The 25303-nt window shown below is 41.7% G+C and overlaps 1 protein-coding gene across 1 annotated transcript in view; it reads left to right on the top strand.

Annotated features, from left to right (window-relative positions):
* cacna1db (calcium channel, voltage-dependent, L type, alpha 1D subunit, b) overlaps window positions 1–25303 on the top strand; it is a 335919-nt gene that overhangs the window by 50282 nt on the left and 260334 nt on the right. Inside the window, exon 6 of the mRNA XM_078209623.1 lies at window positions 10444–10613. Coding sequence (XP_078065749.1) covers window positions 10444–10613 — 170 coding nt within the window. The remainder of the gene's footprint in view (window positions 1–10443; window positions 10614–25303) is intronic.

Below are 25303 nucleotides of genomic sequence, written 5' to 3'. Positions count from 1 at the left end.
ATGCCATCGCCGTTTTCAGGGCTGGTGTGCATGAGTGCCAAATGCTTGACGTCACTTTTTATTATTTCTCTCAGGTTTAGTGGTTAATAAATTTGCTTGGCTCCTTATTGCTCAGCGCTTAAATATTTAAATACATTCTGATTTGGAAACGGCATATTTTTGTGAAAATGGGACTCATTATGACCAACCACGGAGATTAAATAGAGGCGAGCCAGTTCACCCCTTCTCTCATGGTTGTAACAGGCGTTTTAGGTGTTGGATAGGGTGCCAATCAGGTGTCTGCTTTGTTTTGGATGGTGTTAAACGTATTGAGTGTTTTTGAAGCTGCATTCATCCAGGCAAGTGGTGAGTATTCCATCATACTCCTGCCTTGTGTCTTGTATACAGACTTTAGGGAGTCAGGGGTGGGTTACTTGTTGCAGAATTCCTGTATTCACAGTATTTATATGGCTGGTTTAGTTCAGTTTCAGGTCAATGCTAATCCGCAGGATGTTGATAGTGGGGTATTCACTGATGGTAATCTCATTGAATGTCGTGGAGAGGTTGTTAAATTCTCTCTTGTTATTGCCCGAAATTATGTGGTGTAAATGTTGCTTGCTGCTGATCAGCCCAACCTCAATATTGTCCAGGTCTTGCTGCATATGGACATGGACTGCTTTGGTATCTGAGGAGTCGTGAATGGTATTAAAAATTGTCCAATCATTAGCAAACATCCCCACTTCTTACCTTAGGATGGAGGGAGATCATTGAAGCAGATGAAGATGGTTGGGCCTAGGACACTATCCTGAAGACCTTCTGCAGTGATGTCCTGGGACTTGATTGACCTCCAACAATTGCAGCCAACTTCATTTGTATGAGGTATGACTCCAACCAATGGAGAGTTTTTCCCCCTGATTCCCATTGACTTCAGTTTTGCTATTTCTCCTTGATGCACATAGTCAAATGCTGCCTTGGTAGCAAGGGCAGTCACTTTCACCTAACCTCTCGAGTTCAGCTCTTTTGTCTATGTTTGGACAAAGGCTGTAATTAGGCTAGGAGCTGAGTAGCCCTGGCAGAACTTAAACTGAGAGTCAGTGAGCTGAGTATTGTTGTATAAGTGCTATTTGATAGCACGGTCAATGATACCTTACACTACTTAGCTGATGAGCAAGAATAGATTGATGGTGTGGCAATTGGCTGGATTGGATTTGTGCTACCTTTATGTGGAACGAACATCCCTGGACAATTTTTCATATTGTCAGGTAGATTCTAGTGTTATAGCTGTACTGGAACTTGACTATGGACGTGACTATGTTCTGATACACAGTTTCAGTACTACTGCTGGAATCTTACTAGATCCTGGAGCCTTTGCAGAATCCAATGCCTTCAGCAGTTTCTTGATAGTGCGCGATGTGAATTAAATTGGTGACAGACTGGCATCCGTGATGCTGGGCTCCTCATTAAACCAGGGTTGATCCCACAGCTTGATGGTGATGGGTGGAGTGAGCATTATGCTGGGCCATAAGGTTACAGATTGTGGTTGAATACAGCTTTGCTGCTGTTGATGGCACATAGCGCATCATGGATGCCCTGTTTTGAATTGCTAGATCTGTTCTAAATCAATCCTATTTAATGTGGTGGTAATGCCACACAACACAATGGAGGGAATCCTCAATGTGAAGGTGGGACTTTGACTCTATAAGGGCTATGTAGTGATCACTCCAATCAATACTTTTTTGGACATATACATCTCGGATTAGTAGATTGGTGAGAACAAGGTTAAGTCGGTTTTTCCCTTTTTGTTGGTTCCCTCACCATCTCTCCCAGGCCTAGTCTAGCAGTCTTGGGCAGTAGTGGTAGGACTGAGTCACTCTTGGTGATGAACACCCAGAGTACATCTGTGCCCTTTCCATCCTTAGTGCTTCTTCCATTTGGTGTTCAACATGGCTGGTTACTGATTTATCTGCTATGAGAGTGTTGCGGATGGTAGGTGGTAATCAGCAGTAGGTTTCCTTGCCCGTGTTTGACCTCATGTCATGTGACTTCATGGAGTCTGGAGTTAATGTTGAGGATACCAGGGCAACTCCCTCCCTTCTGTATACTATTGTGCTGCCACCTCATCGGCAGGTGTCCGACACATTGTATGTAAGGTATGATTCAATGAGTATTACTATGTTTAGGCTGTTGCCTGACTAGTGTGGTGACAGCTCTCCCAATTTTGGCACAATTTCCCAGATGTTTATGAAGAGAAAGAAGAAACTTGATTTACAACATATAAGATTGTGAGGGATCTAGACAGGGTGGATGTGGAGCGGATGTTTCCTCTTGTGGGAGAATCTGGAACTAGAGGTCATTGTTCAAAAATGAGAGGTCACCCATTTAAGACAGAGATGAGGAGAAATCTTTTCACTCAGAGGGTAGTGAGTCTTTGGAACTCTCTTCCTCAAAAGATGGTGGAAGCAGAGTCTTTGAATATTTTTAAGGCCAATGTAGATAGATTCTTGATAAGCAAGGGGGTGAAAGATTATTGGGGTTGGCAGATATGTAGAGTTGAGGTTACAATCCAACCAGCCATGACAGTATTAAATGGCCGAGCAGGCTCAAGGAGCCGAGTCACCTATTGTTGCTACTAATTCATTTGTTCGTATTTTCATAAGGAGAACTTTGGAGGACTAATTGGCTGTGCTGTTGTTATTTCCAGTGTCTTGTATGCAGCTAGGTGGTCCGTCCGATTTCATTTCTTTTTGATTATTCAGTAGCAGTTTGGTACAACTAAGTGGCTTGCTTGGCCATTTCAGAGAGCATATGAGAGTGAATCACATGTATTGCTGGAGCCAGACCAGGTAAGGATGGCAGGTTTCCTTTTGGAATTAGTGAATCGGATGGGTTTTTATGCCAATTAACGGTAGTTTCAATGTCATCATTATTGAGATAAGCTTTTAATTCCAGACATAGAAATCCATTGAATTTAAATTCTACTAGGTGTAGTGCTCGGATATGAACTTGTGCCCCTGAAGCATTAGCCTGGGCCTCTGGATTACTCGTCCAGTGAATACATTGCCTCTACCTCCCCTACAAGTGAGTGGATAATGATGGTGTTCTGAGGGTCCACAGTTACAAGTGGGATCAACGTTGAGAAATAATGAGAGGGCAAGAAAAATTGGATTGAGAGAGAGAAAAAAGAAACAGAAAAGAAAATTATGAAAAGAAATGAAAAAGTTATATTATTTTTTTCCAAACACTAATTCACTCCTTGAAGGAGTGATACTGCACAGTTTAAATTGTTCATTTTCTGGACCGGAGCTTGATGGGCAGTCATTAACAATTATCGCATTGTTAAAGGGGTACTTAGGCTATTAATTACTAGGATATTAATTATTAGGCTTGTGTTATAGTAAGCATTTTCCTATTTGAATGTATATACTCATGTCTTTAGCAGGTATGAGTATATACATTATGAGTCTTACCAGCAGGGACCTTTGTAACCACCTGCCTCCAGTTCTGAATTCATACTGTACTGTATTTTAAATTTTTATATGTAAAGAAGATTGAATAACACAATGCATTCAACTACCTTTTTGTGGCCTGGTTACCACATATTAATTACTAGTCTTAATTTTCTGAGGCGAATTTAATGAGCAATTAACGTGAAAATGCAGCAAGTTCTGATAAGTTATATGGACGCTAATGGTGAGATGCTGTTTGTGCAGTGCGAATGGTGGAACAACAGCAAGTTTTGGAAATTCTCAACTCGCACCATGGGGGCGATTTTGCCATCCCGGTGCGCTAATTTTTTAGCACAACCGGCTGGGAGATTTAAGCGGCACCCGATCCGTGATGGGCGTCTGGCCTCGAGCGCGTCTCCCAGTGTTGGATATCCAACGCTGTCAGCTTGTGCTAAAAATAGGCGCAGAGCTGCATAATTTATTTAAATTATAATTCAAATACAATTTAAATGCTATTAGCGGGCCCAGGACTCAAATCTCCAAGCCCACGAGCATCTCCACCCTCTCACCGACTCCACCTCTCCCCAGGAGTATTTCACTTAAGCGGGTTTACAGTAGCTCCCCACTTTCAGGGAACTAGCACCCGACCCCGCTGGAGTGAATATGGAGGCAATCGTGGCCCCCCCACAGGGTCAGCCATCAGGGGATGCCGCCTGAACATTGGCATCTTGGCAGTGCCAGCCTGTGCCCCCTAGCATTGCCTAGGGGCAAAGTGCCAATGCCGAGGGGTAATGCCAAGGGGGTGGAGTCTGATGGGGTGGGGCCTGCTAGGGCGAATGGTGGGAGTGGGGGGTCCCACTACCACTCTGCAGGTTGGGTCAGTGGGGGAGGGAGGGAGGCCATCGATCGGAGCTGGCCATCTGGGTGAGGGGGGGGGGTGGAAACAGCCTGCTGGGAGGGTCAGGACTGTGGGGGGCAGGGGGAGGGGAGCTGGCACTCTGGGGGGGTGGGGTCGGGACTGTTAGTGAAGTCGGAGTTGGCCCAGGAATGAAGGAGGAGCCAGCAATCGTGTCGTGGGATCTCTGAGGGCTGGCATTGTGGGGATCGTGGGTCTGGCCAGCGATCGGGAGGCCGGCAAACAGGGGCCACTGCGCGTGCGCTGATCTCGATGCTGTCAGATCGGCACGCACGCAGTGACCCGTTCAGGGAGTAGCCCTGGCCCACTGAATTCAGCAGTCATTCACGCTGGTGCACTCTGTGGTGCACAGAGTGTGGGAGATGCTTCTCTGAAGCCCCACTGAAAAAATCAGTATGATTTACTCCAGTTTTCATGCGAATTCAACACTTAGAATTTTGGGGGGAAAATTGCCCCCCATATCTCCTAATGGCTCGAGTTAGCAAGGAAATTGGCAACAGCATCAATTGTTCACATGCCTTTATTTTTTCTGCAAGTTCAAAGCATTATTCCTTCCACTTCATTTCATTTACAGAGCAAATTTTGCGTTTGATAATGTCCGTTCCCCCCCCCCCCCCCCAATGGTCGGCTTATGATGAAAGTGGGAAAGTTGGTCGATTGGATAGGTAACTGGCTATCTGATCAAAGACAGAGGGTGGTGGTGGATGGAAAATTTTCAGACTGGAGGCAGGTTGCTAGCGGAGTGCCACAGGGATCAGTGCTTGGTCCTCTGCTATTTGTGATTTTTATTAATGACTTAGAGAAGGGGGCTGAAGGGTGGATCAGTAAATTTGCTGATGACACCAAGATTGGTGGAGTAGTGGATGAGGTGGAGGGCTGTTGTAGACTGCAAAGAGACATAGATAGGATGCAAAGCTGGGCTGAAAAATGGCAGATGGAGTTTAACCCTGATAAATGTGAGGTGATTCATTTTGGTAGGACTAATTTAAATGTGGATTACAGGGTCAAATGTAGGGTTCTGAAGACTGTGGAGGAACAGAGAGATCTTGGGGTCCATATCCACAGATCTCTGAAGGCTGCCACTCAAGTGGATAGAGCTGTGAAGAAGGCCTATAGTGTGTTAGCTTTTATTAACAGGGGGTTGGAGTTTAAGAGCCGTGGGGTTATGTTGCAACTGTACAGGACCTTGGTGAGACCACATTTGGAATATTGTGTGCACTTCTGATCACCTCACTATAAGAAGGATGTGGAAGCGCTGGAAAGAGTGCAAAGGAGATTTACCAGGATGCTGCCTGGTTTGGAGGGTAGGTCTTATGAGGAAAGGTTGAGGGAGCTAGGGCTGTTCTCTCTGGAGCGGAGGAGGTTGAGGGGGGACTTAATAGAGGTTTATAAAATGATGAAGGGGATAGATAGAGTGAACGTTCAAAGACTATTTCCTTGGGTGGATGGAGCTATTACAAGGGGGCATAACTATAGGGTTCATGGTGGGAGATATAGGAAGGATATCAGAGGTAGGTTCTTTACGCAGAGAGTGGTTGGGGTGTGGAATGGACTGCCTGCAGTGATAGTGGAGTCAGACACTTTAGGAACATTTAAGCGGTTATTGGATAGGCACATGGAGCACACCAGGATGATAGGGAGTGGGATAGCTTGATCTTGGTTTCAGATAAAGCTCGGCACAACATCGTGGGCCGAAGGGCCTGTTCTGTGCTGTACTGTTCTATGTTCTATGTTCAAATATGTCAGGGTACGCGAAATACATTTCCACTTGGAAACTAAAAGTTGTATGATAATTCTTCAAGTTAATTAGTGACCCTGCTGACCGCAGTGGCAATACCAATTAAGCCAATTAATTAATCCGGGTTTTAATTAGCTGTACTAAGTACCTGACCTAATTTCACCTGTTTTGTTAAAGTCTTTTTAAACTTTTTAATTGATTTCAGTTCTAACCATTGCATTTATTACTTTAAGCTTACATTTTGCAGGCAGTCAACTGAGAAAATCAATTATTGGTACAACACTCTAATCTCAGAATTAACCACAGAACCAATATTGAATTCACACAAAATACATTATTTGTATGGATTGAGAATTTTTGAACACACGCATATCCCATTTTTCATTATTTGTTCTAATTATATATGCAATTTTTCCCATTTACTTCAAAATTTCAAATTGTGCAATTACAATGGACATTTGTGTATAAATAAACAAAGTACAACAAGATGAAAGAAGGACCGATATTCTCTTTAAATTCCAGTGAGTTGTTTCGGTCTGACAGTTTAGATGTGCATGTATGGTAGCTGTGGCAAAGTAGAGCCTCAGGGCATATTACTAGACTGACAGTTTGTTGCATTATCTGCTACAAAATATTGGGGGCAATTTTCCCATCCTGCTGCGCTGCTTTTGTAGCGCAGCAGGCCAGGAGACTCGACTGGAGGCCGTTTCGCGGGCTCCCTGCTGGGCGCCATGGCCTCCACGCATCTCTGGCGGAGCTGGTGGCGGCAGCTGGATTTCTGCCACCATCATCACCATGGCACTGCCCACCGGGATCTCTTTGGGGGCGATATGTGAAGATGGAGGGTTCTGCTGCCACTCTGCATTTGGGCTGAGTGACAGCGGGATGGAGGCCAGTGATCACGGCTGGCCATCGGGGTGGAGGTGGGGGTCAGCCTCCTTGGGGGGCTGGGGCTGCAGGGGGAGGAGGGCCATTGGGGAGGGGAGGCAGGGGGGTGGGGGAGTGGGTCGGGGCTGCCTGTGAAGGTGGTGGGGGACATCAAGGTGGGGGGAAAGTTGAGGCTGGCCCTGGCACGTTTGGGGGGCCAGCAATCAGGCTGTGGGGGTTCGCATGGCCTGCGATGCAGGGGTTGTGGGGCTGACCAGCGATTGAACTGTCAGCGATCAGGAGGCTGGCAGTATACCAAATAGTATCCATTCAATTTCAGGAAGCTGGGCTTACACAGAATATTCAAGCTTAGATGTTGCTCTTAAGTTGAGAGAGAGCAGTGTCTCTCTTTTCCCCTCTCTGAAGTTGGAGACTGGAATCTGCCAGGCGATAAGTCTCTTCCTTGGAGATTCTGCTGTATTAGAGTGAATCTTTTTCTCAGAGTTGCTGTTTTGGTAGCTGTAGAGGATATATCCTTCCCTGGAAACTGCTGTTTGAATCTATGTCCAGAAGTGCTAAAAGGCTGAAAATCCAGCATCACGTGAGCAAACTTGTTTTTGTTCTAACTAATTCTAAAGAAGGATGTATGTCTATTGGGTATTGCTTTAAATTGAAACAATAGAGATAGCTAGCTGTTAAGGATTATACTTTGCCATGTCAAAGTATTTTAACTGGTAAATGTTATGCTAATTCTTTTTGTTATATTCTAACTGTTCTTAAATATAGTTTGTTTTGATAAAAGCTTCCGAGTGGATCACTTGGATCATACCTGGAGTGGAACACCTTATGCTCACCCTAATGCCAAAATAAAATGTAAAAGTTAGTGTCGAGGCAAACTTCATAAAATACTTTGATGTTTCTGACCTGGGCCTTAACAGACATAATTCCTTTCTGCTTCCATTACAATGAGTTGTCTCAGTGGGTCAGAATGGACTAGCAAGTTTGTTGACAGCAATTGTTGTTTGACTTTTACAAAGGCTTTCTCTTGTGGCACCACTATTAGGGGGAGTCTGTTGCCTGCACGTAACTGGGGTTACAGTGGTCCTCACAATACATGAGGGCTCCCCAATAATAGATACAGCTATTGGCTACTTCTATATCTAGGACAATTTATCTGGAGTTTAACCTTGATTGGAGCCACTTTGGGTGCACGATGTAATTTAGTTGCATCAATTCCTCATTCTCAGGCTGGTTTATTTTCAAAGTCTTGTCCTGAGGTGGCTTCGCCCTTCAGCCTGGGCAGTATGTGTTTTGCCTGTTTCGATAGTTTTTTTCTGGGATGGATCCTATGACTACAAGTGCAGCCTGGATGTGCTTGCTCCTCACAGTATTGTGGAGAGACTTCCCATCTGGATTTCGAATTTCATGGCCTTCGATTCCACTTGCACTTCTCTTGGACGCAAATGGGAGAGACGCGAGCGATATCCATTGGGAACTTGGTTTTGTGGTGTGGGGGTCGACCAAGGTGTGGACGGTACTGTTTTTGGACCCCTGAAGCTCCTGGACCCCTTTTTTCCGAAGGGTCAGTTTTATGGCTTTCTTGAGGTCCAGAATTGATTCAATCAGTAGCTTCATTTGGGTCACAATATTCTTAATTCCACATCCTAAACAATCCTATAACATTTCCCAAAGTGCTGACCCATACTCAGTGTTCCGCCAAGTTCCGCAGACTTGTCAAGAATTCAGCGACTAGTCCCACAGGGAGTCTAGTTGCCGTGTTAAATCTGTAGCATTACAATATTACAGACGATTTAGGGTCGTAGTGGTCCAATACCACATCTACCAATTCATCAAAAGATTTTGAATACGGGTTGCTGGGCAGGTTAAACTTCTTATGATGCAGGAGGATGACTTTTTGCCAGTCATCCCCTTATATCCTGTTTGCCCAGAAGAAATATTTCATTCTTACATTTTTACACAGAGGGTGGCAAGTGCCTGGAATGTGCTGCCAGAGGAGGTAGTAGAAGCAGATTCAATAGCAATGTTTAAGAGGCATCTTAACAGATACATGAATAGAAGGATATGGACCGCATTGAGGCAAAATGTCTTTAGTTTAAGAAGGCGATGTGTTGGTGCAGGCTTGGTGTGCCAAAGGGCCTGATCCTGTGCTGTACAGTTCTTTGTTCTTTTGGCATTCTAGGGCCACTCCTCCACTCCCACATCATAAGTTCCCAGTTTCCCAAACAATAGCATTTTCAATATCTCCCCATCACTGTCTAACCAGGTTCATTGAAAGGCAAGGCAGTCCAAAACTTTTCTTGTTCCTCATTGCCAACTTAATGACTTAGGAAGCCTGACTGGAAAGAAATATAGTTTATTACAGAATGCAAAGTAAATCCATGACTGTGGTGTACGCACACTAGTCCCTGCCTGCGACTGCAGTTCAGCAGGCTCAGTCCTGAGCCTGCTGAGTTCTAGCTGGGCAGGCCTCTGCCTGTTACCAGGGGAACTTGTACTCAACGAGCCCCACAGGGAAATCAATCAGTGATCCCCCATGGACCTCATTGGGGTTATCACAGCACCCGAAAATGTTGTGGTGAACCACGCATGGGGAACAATGTTTGGAATGCTGGAGTCATTATTGAACTTCTCCTGTGTACTTACTCATGAACAGTTTGGTAAACCATTGTTAAAAACCTAAGCATGAGCCATACCCCATGTTTCAGAGTAGTGCCATTGCTGAAAATGTGAAAATACTGAAATTTATGTCTCTAGTAGAGTTCCAAGCAGAGAGGTCCACATGCGACATGCTGTTATCATTTATTCTTAATTCTCTGCTAAAGATCGCAAGATTATCCAGAAACAAGCTGGTCTATGTACAGATTACATATGTACAGATATGCAGGGAGGAGTTTGTACATTGGGCCCTGATTTTCTTGGGCTAATTTTTTGTGAGCACCTGCTTTATCCTTATGGACCACTCTATCAAAATGATGGCACCCTGGTTCTTGGTAGGAACAGGGCACTAAATGCTGTGTAATTTTCAGCAAGCTACCACACCTTTGCTGCCCACGGGGTTGAAAATTGACTGCCACTACAAGTTATGGATCTGAAGTCGCTGGGTAAGAGAGATAGGTAGCCTTTTCTGCAGCCTGTTAATGTACTAATTGGGTTTTAACAATAATACACCAGATTTGTGGTCATGTCTTTCTATTATTAACCCACAAATTACCAAACTTTATTTGAATTCAATTCCATAATTCACTAATGTGGTTATTTCTCAGATGCACCAGGCTACCATGATCAATTAGTTATGTTCAAAAGGTGGATATGTAATATGAACATTATTTGTTTGCAGAATATGTGCCTATTATTTGGGGTTTATATTTACAGTCAACACTAACAATTAGAAATTAAATAATGATAATTGAGACCCTTTTCTCTATTCGCCATAATCATTCTATCTGAAAATTTTCCTGTTACTCTGACACCTGCAGTGAATTTTCTAAGGAAAGAGAGAAGGCCAAGGCCAGAGGAGACTTTCAGAAACTACGTGAGAAACAACAACTTGAAGAGGACCTCAAGGGCTATCTGGACTGGATTACTCAGGCAGAAGATATTGATCCTGAGAATGAGGAAGACATTGAAAATGCAGAGAAACGAAATCGTAAGTATCTTCCTTTATTAATTCAGCAGGAGCATATGACTGATAAACACCAACAATTATTTTGTTTATTTTATTGCAGTTGAAGTTGAAAATTTTCATGTACTAAGTTTGGTTAGATTTGTTTTTCCACCATAGATTTGATTTGTTTTACATTATGGTGTCAAATGGAAAATAGTTTCTAATAGTCTTCAGTTTAATAATATATATGGTGTTGGAGTAGTTTTCTGACATCATGGATGTGATTTGAACTCAATCATATACAGTGTTAAAATTGGATCCATGTTACTGACAGGAAGCCTTGGTAGGTTTTCCTTGGTAGCATGAAACCAGAAAGATGACCATTACACCTATTCAGAAGTCACTCTTGTTATTTGAACAGTGAAGTAGCTGAGTAAAATTATAATTTATTAGGGTGGGTGCTAGAAAGCAGGTTTGTAGAGATGTAAAGCTAAATGTAAATGATTATTCCATTTTGTTTGTAAAATTGTTCTCTTGTTAATATTGATTGCTTCACATCTTTTATGTTTAAAGCAAAATAGGTGTCTTTTGGATTGTTGAAGATTATATATAAAATTCCACCAAGTTGATGGAAACTGAAAAAACAATTTCTTGTTTCTGGAATGGCTTTTGAAAAAGAAATTGTGGAATCACTGAGATAAAAAAGTCAAACCTTTCAATAATTCTATAATATTTCCCTTTAATTAACTCATTGGGGATGAGAATGCAGCCCAATGTACCTCTGCGACACTTGGAGCTCAGAGGCCCTGTACTATTGGATATTGGGACCTGAACCAGTCATGTTCAATGACTAATGCATCCCATAGTGTGATCCAAAAGTGTTTTGAGTGCCAAGAGCATGTACATTCACTCTGAGAAAAGCTCATTAAGTTTCTATCTAAAAAGTATGGATCTCAAAATATGGTGAGGCAAAACTTGAGGAGGAGCTCATTAAAATAATGTGCCTGTTCCTCCTAAGTGACTTTCTCCTTCCAAGAGGGTCATCCTCCTTATTTTGCCAATCTGGATTCTTTGATCTCCAGTGGCCACTGAATTAAACTTTGTTTGTGCCTGGAACCATAAAACAAATATTGATGTGTGAAGAACAACTAGCAGTCCTTTAGCATCTGCTGGCAACTGTTATTCTGATCCCCAATTCTGTGGTCCCAGGGACAACAGGGTACAAACATACTTAAAATAAGTTGACCTCACACTTTTCGTTGAGGTTAATTCAGTGGGATGCAGGTACATGGAGCCTCTGAGGAGTGACGGTTCTTTTTGTGCATGTGCCAGTGCCACATTATTCACCTCAGTGTTTTATTGGTAACATATTCAGATAGATAAGCTAGCTTTGCCATATTTCTGCAGAATGTTTCCTCAAATATTTGCTCCTTTCTTCTATTGATGTCAGTGTCTAATGAATTTACTATTCCAAGACAAATGCCAGATTGAAGTGTGCAAAACATCTCCAATCTGTCAAAGAATTCTCATGAGTCATAGCTTAAAAAATGCAAACAGTAACCAAATTTATTTTAGGATAACATAATGACAAAATAGATTTGTTTGATGCTGTGTAACCTTTATTCAATCTGTTCAGTTAGTTTTGTATCTAGCATGCTCAAGCATTGCAGTATACGCCTACAATGATACATATAAGTTCTGATTTTAAATTCGGGCAAATATTGGTAAGGCGTGGGACTATAAACAAGATTTCCTTGAATTGTCAGCATATAGTCTGGTCAGTTTTAAATCTTGAGCCTTATTTTAATATGATTAATGTTTTGCTCATCTGATGGCATTGTGGACACTCCTGCTCATTTTCACTGCACAATTTCTGGTGAGCTAAACTGCAAATGCACCTCTTAATGTGACATTGTACTCCCTCTGGTAGGTTTAATTAGAAGAGTGTGCAAACAATTCTCTTGGAAGTAATAGATCATAGGATTGCCCCTGGAGTACTTGGTGCATTCCTGGAATTCTTTGTGGAGGAGAATCACTGAAGTACTGTTCCCCAGCATCTGCAATAGGATTCCCATGATGACTATCCAGCAGCCTTAGATAGCGGAGGCTGAGAGGGTCAGTATCAACAGCAATACCCTCGACATCTGGGTACAATGTAAAAAGAAGTACAACTGTATTATTAGACCAAGGTTTCCAAAACTGTGGATCGTGATTCCTTCACCACCAGCCCCCATCTCATCGGGTCCCATACAAGATATTGGAGTCACAAGCTGCAAGGCATTTTGCAGCTCGGACTGATTTCTGATAGCTGTGAGGCCCCTTTAATTCCCGTGTTTTTTTATTGGTGGGAGTAGCTCAATGAACTGAGGACTGATCGCTGCCGCAGCAAAACCTGTGAAAAGAGAGGTGTTTGTTTTTCTTTGTAAAAGCCCTGTCTTTTCATTAACATCCCCAATGCTCAAATCCTGTTGTCCATTCCCCTCAGTCAAGAACTAAGGCCACTCCACGCCCCCATCCCCCCGAAAGCTCAACAGCTATCATATGCCCCAAATTTTCACTTTGCTGTCACAAAAAGTCTGTGAGCTCACACTGGAAAAAATATTGGGAAGCGTTGTACTAGACAAGGTTTTTCAAACTTTTCCAGCCAAAGAACCCAGTTTGGGAAGCATTGTACTAGAATATCAAAGGTGAAGATAGCTCTTCATCTTTCTGTCTTTCTCAATAAGCAGGCAACTTTCATTTTGTACCCCCTCTGAACATGGTGAACAAATTTCTTCTCTCCATCACATCCTTCAGCATACTGGCAGGCCCAGTAAGGGCATATTCATAACTATTATGTTAACGCAAACTATACCCTGTGTGGAATTTTCTGGATTCAATCTTCTGGATCTTCTAAAATGGACACTGATAGCCACCGAGTGTCTTTGTCTATGGATTCAAATACTGTCACACTGTCTTGAAGGGACAAAAAGATACATTCCAGATTGAAAAGTGTCAATAACTATATCCTAATTGTGTGGTTTGTTTTGAAGCCAAGATGGTGATTGTCTCAAACTCCAGGGTGAATGTCTGAAACAATAGCCCAGGTTGCGGATGATCAACTGAAGCCCAACAGTATTTGGAAAAGGAGACTGTGAGAAACCACAGGAGAAGGCAGCATTTTTGGTCTCCTTTCTTAAATCTTTAAATGCTATTTGCATAATAACACAACCTCTAAAATAGCAGAAGCCGAAAGGACTGCAAAGGACCCCCTTAAGAATTGGAAACTGTAACATCGCAAGGCTTCCAAACCCTTTTCAAGTCAGCAAATAGGGAAAAAAACCTCCTGGTAACAAAGTCACAAGGAACTAACTTCATGACCTGCAAGAAATACATCCCTTTGAGAGAATCCTGCAATGACTCTGGTATATAACTTTGACTATTGAAATCACCCCAACTATTCTTCAGGAGTGAAAAACTACTTCCACACCAGGCCTGCAACCTGTGTTTTCCAAGATAAGCCAACCGCATGAATTACAAACATTTTTTGGCTTCTAATTTGTAAGAGTGTGCTCTTTTCTTTAACTGTATTTTCCTCGAGTGAGTGAGTGAATGACGTAGAGTTAAATTTCCAGGGTGAATGCATGAATAAATAATCCTCTTTATTTAAAGGCACAAAATACTTGTTGCTGGTTATTCAAGTTGTCCACAATTTCAGGGGTTCAGAAACATACACCTCTTCCTTTCAAAAAAACACACTGCTTACATAGACATAGGAAATAGGAGTACGTCACTCAGCCCTTGGAGCTTGCTCCTCCATTCAACATGATCATGCCTGATTCTCTATCTCAATGCCATACTCCAGCACTCTCCACATACTCCTACCTTTAGAGTCTAGAAATCTATCTATTTCCTTCTTAAATATATTGTGATTTGGCTTCCACAGCATTTTGTGGTGGAGAATTCCACAGGTTTACCATCCTCTAAGTGAAGCAATTTCTCCTCATCCCACTCATAATGATCTATCCCGTATCCTGAGACTCTGACCCCTTGTTCTAGACCTCCCAGCCAGAGGAAACAACATCCCTCCATCCAGTTTGTTCAGCTCTGTCTGAATTTTATACGTTTCAAATAGATCCCCTTTCATTCTTCTAAATTCCAGTGAATACAGGCCAGATGACCCAATCTCTTCATATACTACAATCCTGCCATCCCAGGAATCAGTCTGGCAAATCTTCGCTACACTCCTTCAATGCTAAGTATATCCTTTCTAAGATAAGGAGACCAAAACTGCACACAATATTCCAGGTGCGGTTTCACCAAGGCCCTGGACAGTTGCAGTAAGTCACCCTTGCTCTTGTATTCAAGTCCCTCTGCAATGAAGGCCGACATACCACATGATTCCCTAACTGCTGCTGTACCTGCATGCCTACTTTCAGTTACTGGCGTACTAGAGCTCCCAGGTCCCAGGTATGTCAATATTTTCCAATCTGTCACCATTTGTACTCTGCCATTCTGTTTCCCTGTCTGAACTGAATAGCTTTACATTTATCCGTGCTGTATTGCATCTGCCACATATTTGTCCATTTACTCAACTTATCTAAATCACCTTGAAGCCTCTTAACATCCTCCTCACCACTCACCTTCCACCAAGTTTTTGTCATCAGCAAACTTGGAAATATTACTTTTGGTTTCCTCATCCAAATCATTGACGTATAATGTGAATAGCTGGGGCCCAAGCACTGAACCCTGCGGGACTGCACTAGTCACTGCCTGCCGCTTTGAAAAATACCCATTTATTCCTACTCTCTGTTTCTCAACCCTTGCCAATATATTACCCCCAATCCCTAAAACCACAAGATGTAGGAGCAAAAGTAGCCATTCGACCCATTGAGTCTACTCTACCATTCAATGAGATCATGACTGATCTGATAATCCTCAACTCCACTTTCTGGCTTTATCCCCATAACCCTTAATTCCCTTCCTTTTGTCCCTTGATTATGTAGTATTTTTGGAATGCTATTATTGTATTTTACCATGAAGACTGACACAAAGTACTTATTTAACTCCTTTGCCACTTCCTGGTTCCCCATTATTATTCCCCCGTTTCATTCTCTCAGGGGCCTATGTTCACTTTGCCCTCTCTTTTCCTTTTGGTATATTTAAAGAAAATCTTACTGTCCATTTTTACATTACTTGCTAGTTTACCCTCATAGTTTATCTTTTTCCTCTGTATTATTCTGGTCATCTTTTGTTGGTTTCTATAACTTTCCTAATCCTCTGGTTTACCACTAATCTTTGCCACATTGTATGTTTTTATTTTCAGTTTAATACTATCCTTAACCTCCTTGGTTTACCATGGTTGATTTATTCCTTCTTCCTCACTCTCCTTGTTGTGAGTCATCAACCATTTTCATAAACATTTGCCGTTGCTGATCAACCATCTTTCCTGCTAAACTCCTTTTCCAGTCCACTCCATACAACTCTGCCCTCATTCCTTTGTAATTATCCTTATTTAAGCTTAACACAGTTGTTTCTGAACCAAGTTTCTCACTTGTGCTTTAGTTTTGCACACTAACCTCTAATGTGATACTTTATTAAAAGCTTCCTGAAAATCCAAACACATCATATCCATTAGCCCTTATTTATTCTACCAGTTAAATCCTCAAAAACTCCAGTAGGTTTGTCAAACATGATTTCGCTTTCATAACTTTATCTAGTCCCATTGATATTTTCTAAGTGTCCTATGATCGCATCCTTAAGAATAGACTCTAGGATTTTCCATGCTACAGATGTTAGGCTAATCAGTCTATAATTTCCTTTTTTCTCCATCCCTCCCTTTTTAAATAGCGGGGTTATATTTGCCACTCTCCCATCTGCCGGTATTGTTCCAGAATCTGTAGTATTTTGGAAAATGACAACCAATGCATCCACTATTTCCATGGCACCTCCTACCAGATCCTGGTGATTTATTTGCATTCAGTCCCATTAATTTCTCCAGCAGTATTTTTCTAGTAATACTAATTCCCTTTTAATTTCTCATTCTCACTTGATCCTTGATTCCTTATCTTTTCAGATAAGTTATTTGTGTCTTCTTCCATGAAGACAAAACTAAAGTAATTGTTTCATTGCTCTGCCATTTTCTTGTTCTGTATTATAAATTCTCCTGTTTTGGACTGTAAAGGACCTACATTTTCCTTTATTAGTTTTTTTCTTTTTATATACTTAGAAGATTTTACTGTCCGCTTTTATGTTACTTACAAGTTTACTCTCATACTCTATTTATCCTCTCTTAATCAATCTCTTTGCTCTCCTTTCCAGAACACTTATCTTCTCCCAATCCTCAAGCTTGCTACTTTTTCTAGTAACTTTATATGACTCCTCTTTGAATCTAATATTATCTGTAATTTATTTTATAAGCCATGATTGGGCTGCTTTTCTTGTTGTATTTTTGCAGCAGAAAGGAATGTATAACTGTTGCAATGCATACATTTGTTCCTTAAACATTAGCCATTACAGACAGTAAAGGAAGAGAACAAGGGTTTCAGTTCTCTCTCCTCTCTATCAATAACAATGCAATCACAGAGGCACAGTGCAACACCTTCTCATTCCAAACACATGCATTTCTTCCTTTAAATCTTTATGAGATACTAACAACATTCCTTTCTTACATCCTAGCACTTGAACTATCAACAATTTCTCTATGGACACCTTCCTTAAATTAGAATCCTTTGGCTTTCCAATTGCTACTTTCATATTCTCATTCTATCTTGCTTCCATGTCAGCTGTTGCTCTCTAATTTCTGAGTCAGAAGGTTGGTGTTTCAAATGCACTCCAGAGACTTCAGCACAAAAAACTAGACTGACACTCCAGTAATTTCTCGAGGGAATGTGGCATTGTGAGAAATCAGATCAAGGCCTTGCCTGCTCTCTCAGGTAGCACAAAAGAACGTCTGGCCATTATTTGAAGAAGTGCAAGAGAGTTATCCTTGGTGCCCTAGCCAATATTTATCATTGTGTTCATGTTCTCCATTTGATCTCATACTCACATCTCACAGATTCTCCATATGCCAGCTATTTATCTATGACATGCACTTCACCCAAACACATTGCAACCTGCACACTGATATTCTCCTCTCTCTTGCCATTCAAGTTGGCACATAATAGCAGAGGACAGCATAGAGTCAGTAGTGGAGAGGCACAGTTGCACAGCCTCAGGTCCTTGGAGGAAATGGTCCTCTGAATTATTGGCACGGCAACCATTAAGATTATTACAATCGAAACCATTCAGGATGACATCCTGTCTTATGCCCTTTTTCAAATTCTTCTTGACCCTCATCTCACATTCTGGTATGAAGGATGAACTGTTGATGGTGTCACCGTGCACCTCTTAGTTCCCACCCAACACCCCTTCCCTCACCCCAATTCTTCTTTTCTATATTTATGTTTTCAAATACCCAAATGCTGCTGTCTGGCCAGCCAATCAGTGTGGTCTGTTGATGAAGGGTGAGAAAAAAAGCACACCTCTGAGGTGTGGAAAAAGCACATGATTCAACACTTGCAGCCACCATTCAGATATTGGCACTGCGTGTACTTCAGTACCAAGGTGGAATTCGCATGTGAGTCACTGGCAATCATGGGCTCTCGCCAGGTCATGGGGAAAAAGTAGGTGTATGCCAGGTTAAGGTCAAAGATGAGTTCTGCTGCATTGATTTTGAAAAAAGTAAAAGAAAAAAAGGATTGAAGTACTTGGTGTATTGGTATGCCTGACAGAGAGCATGTTGTGAATGTTAAGGAGCATGGAGGAGCCCAGCTCCAACCTGGTGCAGAGCTTGGAGCTTTTTTTCGCCCAGTTTTCCATGTCAAAGTAATTGACATTTGATAGCTGATGTCTCAGCTTTCATTTCTGTTCAGGCAAAAGTCACACAACATTTCAATGCTGCAGTTAAGATTCAGATTGACATCATGAGATCCTTGCTTGTTTCCATACTTTGATGAACTGTTTTCATCAAGCTTGCAGATATCAGAATGATCCAAAATGGCAGGACAGTCGCCAAATCAGTGGTAGATGCTGACTGCCATTATAATCCTCCCACCTGGTATACTTACAGTGCAAGGACAGGATACCTATGCAATTGCCCTTCCTAAGATGGCACTCAATGTCAGCTAAGCTAAAGTCAATAAGAGCAGACCCTGTTCCATTTTCTTAACTTCAGAGTTCTATAATGCCAAAATCAGAAGCACCAAAGAGATTAATTTTGCTGCTGACATTTCCAGTCTTTTCAGCTTTGTTAAAACTCATGTGACTCCCATGTAAGCTTTGGGAATACTGATGTCATCAGCTATGTGTTAAGAGGGTAGCCCTTGTTCCCTTGCAACCATCCTCATACCTTCCTGGATAGGTGGAATATTGGGGAACTGGATAAGTATTGCAAGTTGAAGAACATTGTTGGGGCTTCCCTCTGAAACTGGTGCAACTTGCATCATCCTCTGCAGTAATCATAGACAAGCTGGGTTTCAATGGAGTGAAAACCCCTCCTCCTGGCCTTCTGGTTGATGGCATGAGTGCAGTATATAATGCCCTGGACATGAGGAAAGTCAGCCACTGCTGCAAATAACCGAGCTCTCTCACTTTGAGTATTAATACTAATGGGAAAGATGATTGTTGGTTGTTGTTAGCAAATTGGCCATTGTTGACCTGCTTGTTGCAGGTATGCATTGCAGATTGGAAGATGGGTGCGATATCCCCTGTAACTGTCAAGATGATGAGAGTGAGGTGGTTTTACCTCTTTCCGGGTGGATTTCAGAATCGATCCCCTCTGCCCTTTGGCATGTGGCTAAAGAGAAAACAGTTGGTGATGCTGGTGGTGCTGTTGGCAGTAGTGTTGCTTCTGCTCTTGCCTCCCATCAACGATCAAGATGCAGCTGCAAAAGCTGCTCCCATGTCATGGTGAAGGCTGACAGCAGGGAAGTGCGAGGCACGTGAAGTGCTTTCCAAGAATTTGGCAATCATCTTTCATGCAGTGAATGAAATGTTTTGAATTGTGGCCTCTCACCTGGCCAAGGCTGGAGTTCTTCAGTTTTACTGAAAAAGCTTTTCATGCTGTACATTCTCCTTGGGAGTCCCTGATGAGTAATGGTTGACAAGTTGTGAAACAGATCTCTTTGTTTAATCCAGAATTAAGGGTTAAAGCTCTTCCGAATTGCCTTTTTAAAAAAAATACCTTAATAATTACTTGACAAATCTAAGAGGGTTTCCCACTCATCTTAAATCCATGAAACACAGAAGAGGACAGGATGAAGTAATGATACTGACCCAATGTCAATAAAGCTGTTAACTCTCTGTCCAAAATGGAACAAGCAGCGCGTGCAGTTACTTTGCTGCAGAATACAAAATATGGGCTAGGAAGCTTTGGTGACTTACTGGAGTGACCAACATTGCAGTACTTGAAAGTATGTCTGAGGCAGTTACAAAACTTGGCAAACATGTCTTAGAATAAAACCACATACAGTTACACATTATTAACATCAAAGTAATTTTCATTGCATGTAATACAGTGGACAGAATAATACAGAGGGGAAGAGGTGGCAGACAGCATGTCCCCTGGGGAATCATTTTGACGTGGAGCCAGTCTGCTCCATGCAACCCTCCCCACAGCCATAAAATGCCTTGGCAGGTGGAGTAACAAGGGCCAAGTGGGGGACTTATGCCCTAAAGATGGGCGGAAGTCCTATCCTCTGGAGCTGCCAGCTAATTCATTTGGCCACAGCTCCATCAGTCCTGACAGTGCCAGGAAGACATCAGTGGCCGCTGCCAGGACTGCAGAAGGAAAAGAAGATCAAGGTCCATGGATCCCTGGAACATGTCAAATCAAGGCTTTGGACCAGGAGGGTTTAAGTAGAGATGCAGGTGGGGTGGGGGGGAGCAAGTAGGAAGGAAGGGGGGTGTTCATAATAAAGGGGAACTGCCCTACAATCAGCTAGGTGCAGTCCCCAAAGAGTGATGCCCTCCCCCTTGCTTCCCACCCTTTTAAACATTCAAGTTTGAAAAATGGGCTTCCCGCTGCCACCCTGCTGCTTATGCCAAGTATTTTATGGTGTTGGCAGCATATTATCAGGGTTAATTGGCTTGAAAACAAGTCTAATTAACTCTTAATTATTCATTTAGATTGGCAAGTGGGTTGTCGATTTCAGTGCCCATCTGCCCCCCTGTATTAAGGGGGAAAGATTGGGGTGGCGGGAAGGTGGTGGGATGGGTGCCCACCCCACTTTGTGCCCTTTGTGGGAGAAACCACTGCTGGGTACATGTAAGATTCAACCCACTATGTTTTTTATACTGATACAATGCAGTTTAATCATATGAGCATTAAAAAAAAAGATATTTTACACACGAGAGTTGTTCTTGTTTCTGAAGTGTGCTTTGTTGGAAATTGGCTACATTTTCTTGAACAATATTAGGTTATATTTCTTGGAGAAATATAATAGAGCAAAAGAGTTGGAAAAGTTACTTTATTTTAAAGTACCAGTCAAAATTTCAATCAAGCAACACAAGCACTGCTTAAAATGATCACAAATACCAAATCCTAAAGACACAGAAGGATTTTAGAGGGGATTAAGAAATTGTTATTATAATGTTATATAAGAATATTAACAGATTCCATGTTACTTTATAAATTAACATTAATTTTAAAAAGGACAGTCTCTTGGATGTGTTGGTACATACTATGCAGCTTCATATAGTACAAATAACTGCTGTGCTTTGGTTTGTTGTTTCTGTAATTTGGGAGAAAATACAGAGAAGACATTATTGGACCAGAGGCAAGAACTCCATATAGACTTAGATTATTTCCAATTAAATATAACATATAATTTCAATAACTACATCTTGTATCACATTGTGATATTAATTTCAGAGATAACAATTGAAATTAACAATATTTGAGATTGGTAAAATCATGAACATCAATCAGGCTGTAACAAAAAAATCTGACTGATTCTGAGTATTGTTTTGGCTAACTTGCGATGTGGCATTCAATGTCTCTTTTTTGTTTTTTTCTGGCATTATTTTGTTACATTAGAGTTGTATGTTACCACATTTTGTCAATTGCTGATTCTAATCTTTGCTATGTTGCTGCTGCCATCTGATGTTTAAATTACTGGAATTGCATGCATTTGATATGAAGGGGTCACACTGGCCGAATTATTGGAAAAGAAGAAAGGAAGGTTTTCATGGTTTAGCCAGTCATCTGAAACACATGGTAATTTTTGTTCCTTTTTGTTTTGGATTTGTTTGTGCTTTGTGTGGCTTCTGCTTCTTTTGTACTTGTCGTTTTCTCTCGGTTGCATGATCAGATATGCCTCTATCTTAGTTGCAGAGTTCCATAATAAAAAAATGCATGTTTTTCTGGAGAGAAGAGCAAGAGGTTGAAATGCCCAGATCATGGCGAGAAAAGGTCGTCATTTGATTCTACTTTTGTGGAATGTGCAATTCAGTGGACAAATGAAGTACTATTTTGAAATATATCAAAACTATAAAATGAAGCTAGAACTAGTAAATAAGAACTTAAATTTTGTGTTACATAAACAAGTTTGTACATTCTTATGCTGTGAAACAAAATTACTAAGATTCTTTTTAATTGCACATTTATCTCCCCATTAGACTTAGTGCTTTAACTGAACTGTGTGCTTTTTGTCTCTCACAAGATGTTTTAACCACTCGGTGTGAGGTGACTTAATGTGGCAAATTTTCATCTAATGCACAATGTATAAAAGCTATTTTCCTTCCAGTTTAAGATGTAAAATCAAAATTCATATGGTGACAATGATTTTCAGCCATTGATTATAATTATAGTCAAACAGAAAACTTTAGAACTCAAATTCCATTCAAGTACAATAAAACATGAAAAAGAACATGCTTGACATTGAAATTGTCAAACAAGTCTTATCCTGCTGTAGATTAAATGCACTTGCACCTGAGATAATTCCTCACCCAAGTGTTACATGCATGCAGTGTACTTTTAGTCAAATTAATAAAGAGGATTAGATTCTCCTGGTTGCGTGGAGGGTGGAGGGCGGCTCGCCATTGGCTGGTGGTGATATCCCATTAAACACATCCATCGCCGCCATGGGGTGTGCCATTGGCAGGACCAGAAGATTCCACTGGTATGAATGGCTGGAAAATCCCGCCAAAAACTCAACTTATATTGTCTCCTTCATACTATTCACTATTTTTCCCTTCCTCTCACATGACATCTGCCTATTAAAATCAGTGATTGATACCAGAAATGAAAAAATCTGTCAAGTAGAAGCTGATTTTGATACATGTAGAAATGTCTCTCTGAACCTGGATAACTATTCATCAGATTCTAGTTAATATTTCGGCATAGTTATTTTGTCCTTTTATTTCAGTTCCTTTCATTTTAAATTGTAATCTGCCTTGCTGCTTCTAGTTTATTTGTTTGCCCAATAATCAGAAATACAATTACAGTAGATATGGATATAGACATGGTCAATTACCAATTTCAACTACTCACTGATCACAAAACAACAACTGAAATCTATAAGGAGTGCAAATCTATTAAAATTAGCAGTCAACAAAAGTAAAGTGCATGTCAAACTGTTTTCTTTGGAACACGTCATTAAATCGTACGAGTTATAGCCCAGAAAACTTGTTTTCCAATTTAGAGATTCCTAAAGAACTATGAACTCATGCAATTATTCATCCTATATGCAACAGACAGAATAATCCCTATGTTTAATACACCCAATATTTATGTGAAATTCTATATTTGTATTGTGGATTGTGCTATGCATGGGGGAAAATAGCAACTTTATGCATGTATGGATTTGCACACATATTAATCATAAGAGATGAAAATTCTCCAGTGTGTTTTGAAATGTGTGAATGAATCAAATAGATTCTCAGTTGTAGTAAAATACTTTCACTACAATGATTTAGTTATGTAGATTTCATTAAGTTTATAAAGAGATGGTCAAAGGACTTACAAATCAAACATAACCTTTGATTATTAATGTAGCTGCACCAGAAATCAGAGGTTAAGGAAAGATTTATATGTTGGTGTAATTTATGATCCTTCACACTAAAAGATACCCACAAATACAACTTTTCTATGTGTACTTATTCATTAGAATGCTAGAAGTTGACAATGACAGGGAGAATAACAACTTGTGTTTAGGGAGTGCTTTTAAGGTAGAAAAACATCTTAAGGCACTTCACAATGACAAAAGCAGAAATAAGTAAATGCCCAGCCAAATGGACATCCAGTCAAAGAAAGCAATACCAGGAGGACTGCTGAAACACTTGGTCAAAGAGGTGGATTTGAACAGTATCTTAAGGAAGTGATGACCTTACTTCCACCAACATATAAGGCAATCCACGAAGCCACAATAAAACTGTTTGGCATGTAATTGCTGCTGACTTTTCCGATCTCTCATTGAGCAATCTTCTCTCTCCACAACAGATTAGCCTATCTCTCATTGTTAACTCCAATAAGGTGCATTCTTTCCCTCTAGTATGGGCCCATAATAGAGGCCTTTTCCCCCACAACTGTTATTTCCTTCCTAGTCCATTTAAGCACTCTGGGATAAAAAGCATTAAATCCTGGGAAATTATTTATATTGAGCCTGAATGGCTAGTATAGGACTTTATATATGCGTCACATATATAACTTCATTAATTTTACTTGGATATCTTTGGAAATAATATTTTGCTCATGACTTCCTTGTTAATCCTTGGAGGAATTAAGTCGTGCAGAACATTTCCTATTTTTATCTGTATATTTAAATCATTTGCATCAATTGTGACTGTGTTCTTGGTGTTGCAATAATGAAAAAATGTTTTATTGTAAAGTATTTTTCCTGGTCACTCAATTTCTTGTATAGTTTCCAGTGAGCTCCTTTTTCATTCTTTGTGGAGGAACGAAAAATGCCATTTTCTTTCCTCCGTTACCCATTGCTCAGTTGATAGCACTCTCTCCTCTGAGTCACAAGGTTGTTGGTTCAAGTCCCACTCTAGGGTTTGAGCACAGAAATCAAGGCTGACACTCCACTGCAATACTGTGGGAGTGTTGCACTTTTGGACATGCTGGCTGGAATTCTCCCAAAAACATTTTAAGTGTCAAATTTGCATGGAAACTGGAGTAATTCACGCTGGTTTATTCAATGGGAGTTCAGAGAAGAATCTCCCACACTCTGTGCACTGCAGAGGTCACTCGCGTGTATATCATTATAAAACAGTGGGTGGGGCCTATCCCCGCTGGAGAGGCTGAAATCAGCACGCTGAGCAGCCCACTGCATATGCGCCGATCTGTCAGCGCCAGGATTTGCGCATGCGCAGTAATCCTGCACTGCCGGCCTCCTCAATCACTGGCCAGCCACGTGATCCTCACAATGCCGGCCCTCCGCACCCCCCCCCCCCCCCCCCCCCCCCCCACCAAAACCCAGCCCAATCATTGGCCCCCGACCATTCCCAGGCCAGGGCCAGCCCTGAACCCCTCCCCACGGCCCGGCCAGATTTCCAGCCCCCACCTGCTGACGGTGCTGCCCCCCCCCTACCCCCCCGCAGTCCTGACCCCACCTCCCTGCAGTCCTGACCTCATCCGCCCCGGAGTGCCGACCCACCCAGCGGACTGACCGCCCCCCCAGCCAGCCCATCCCAATTGCTGGCCTCCCTCCTTCCCCCACCAATCCTGTCTGCAGAGTGGCAGCAGGCGCCCCCCCCCCCCCCGCCACCCC

Source organism: Mustelus asterias, chromosome 3, assembly GCF_964213995.1.
Source record: "Mustelus asterias chromosome 3, sMusAst1.hap1.1, whole genome shotgun sequence".
Taxonomy (NCBI): Eukaryota; Metazoa; Chordata; class Chondrichthyes; order Carcharhiniformes; family Triakidae; genus Mustelus; species Mustelus asterias.
Note: the sequence above shows the minus strand (reverse complement) of the source record. Positions and strands in the feature narration are given on the sequence as shown.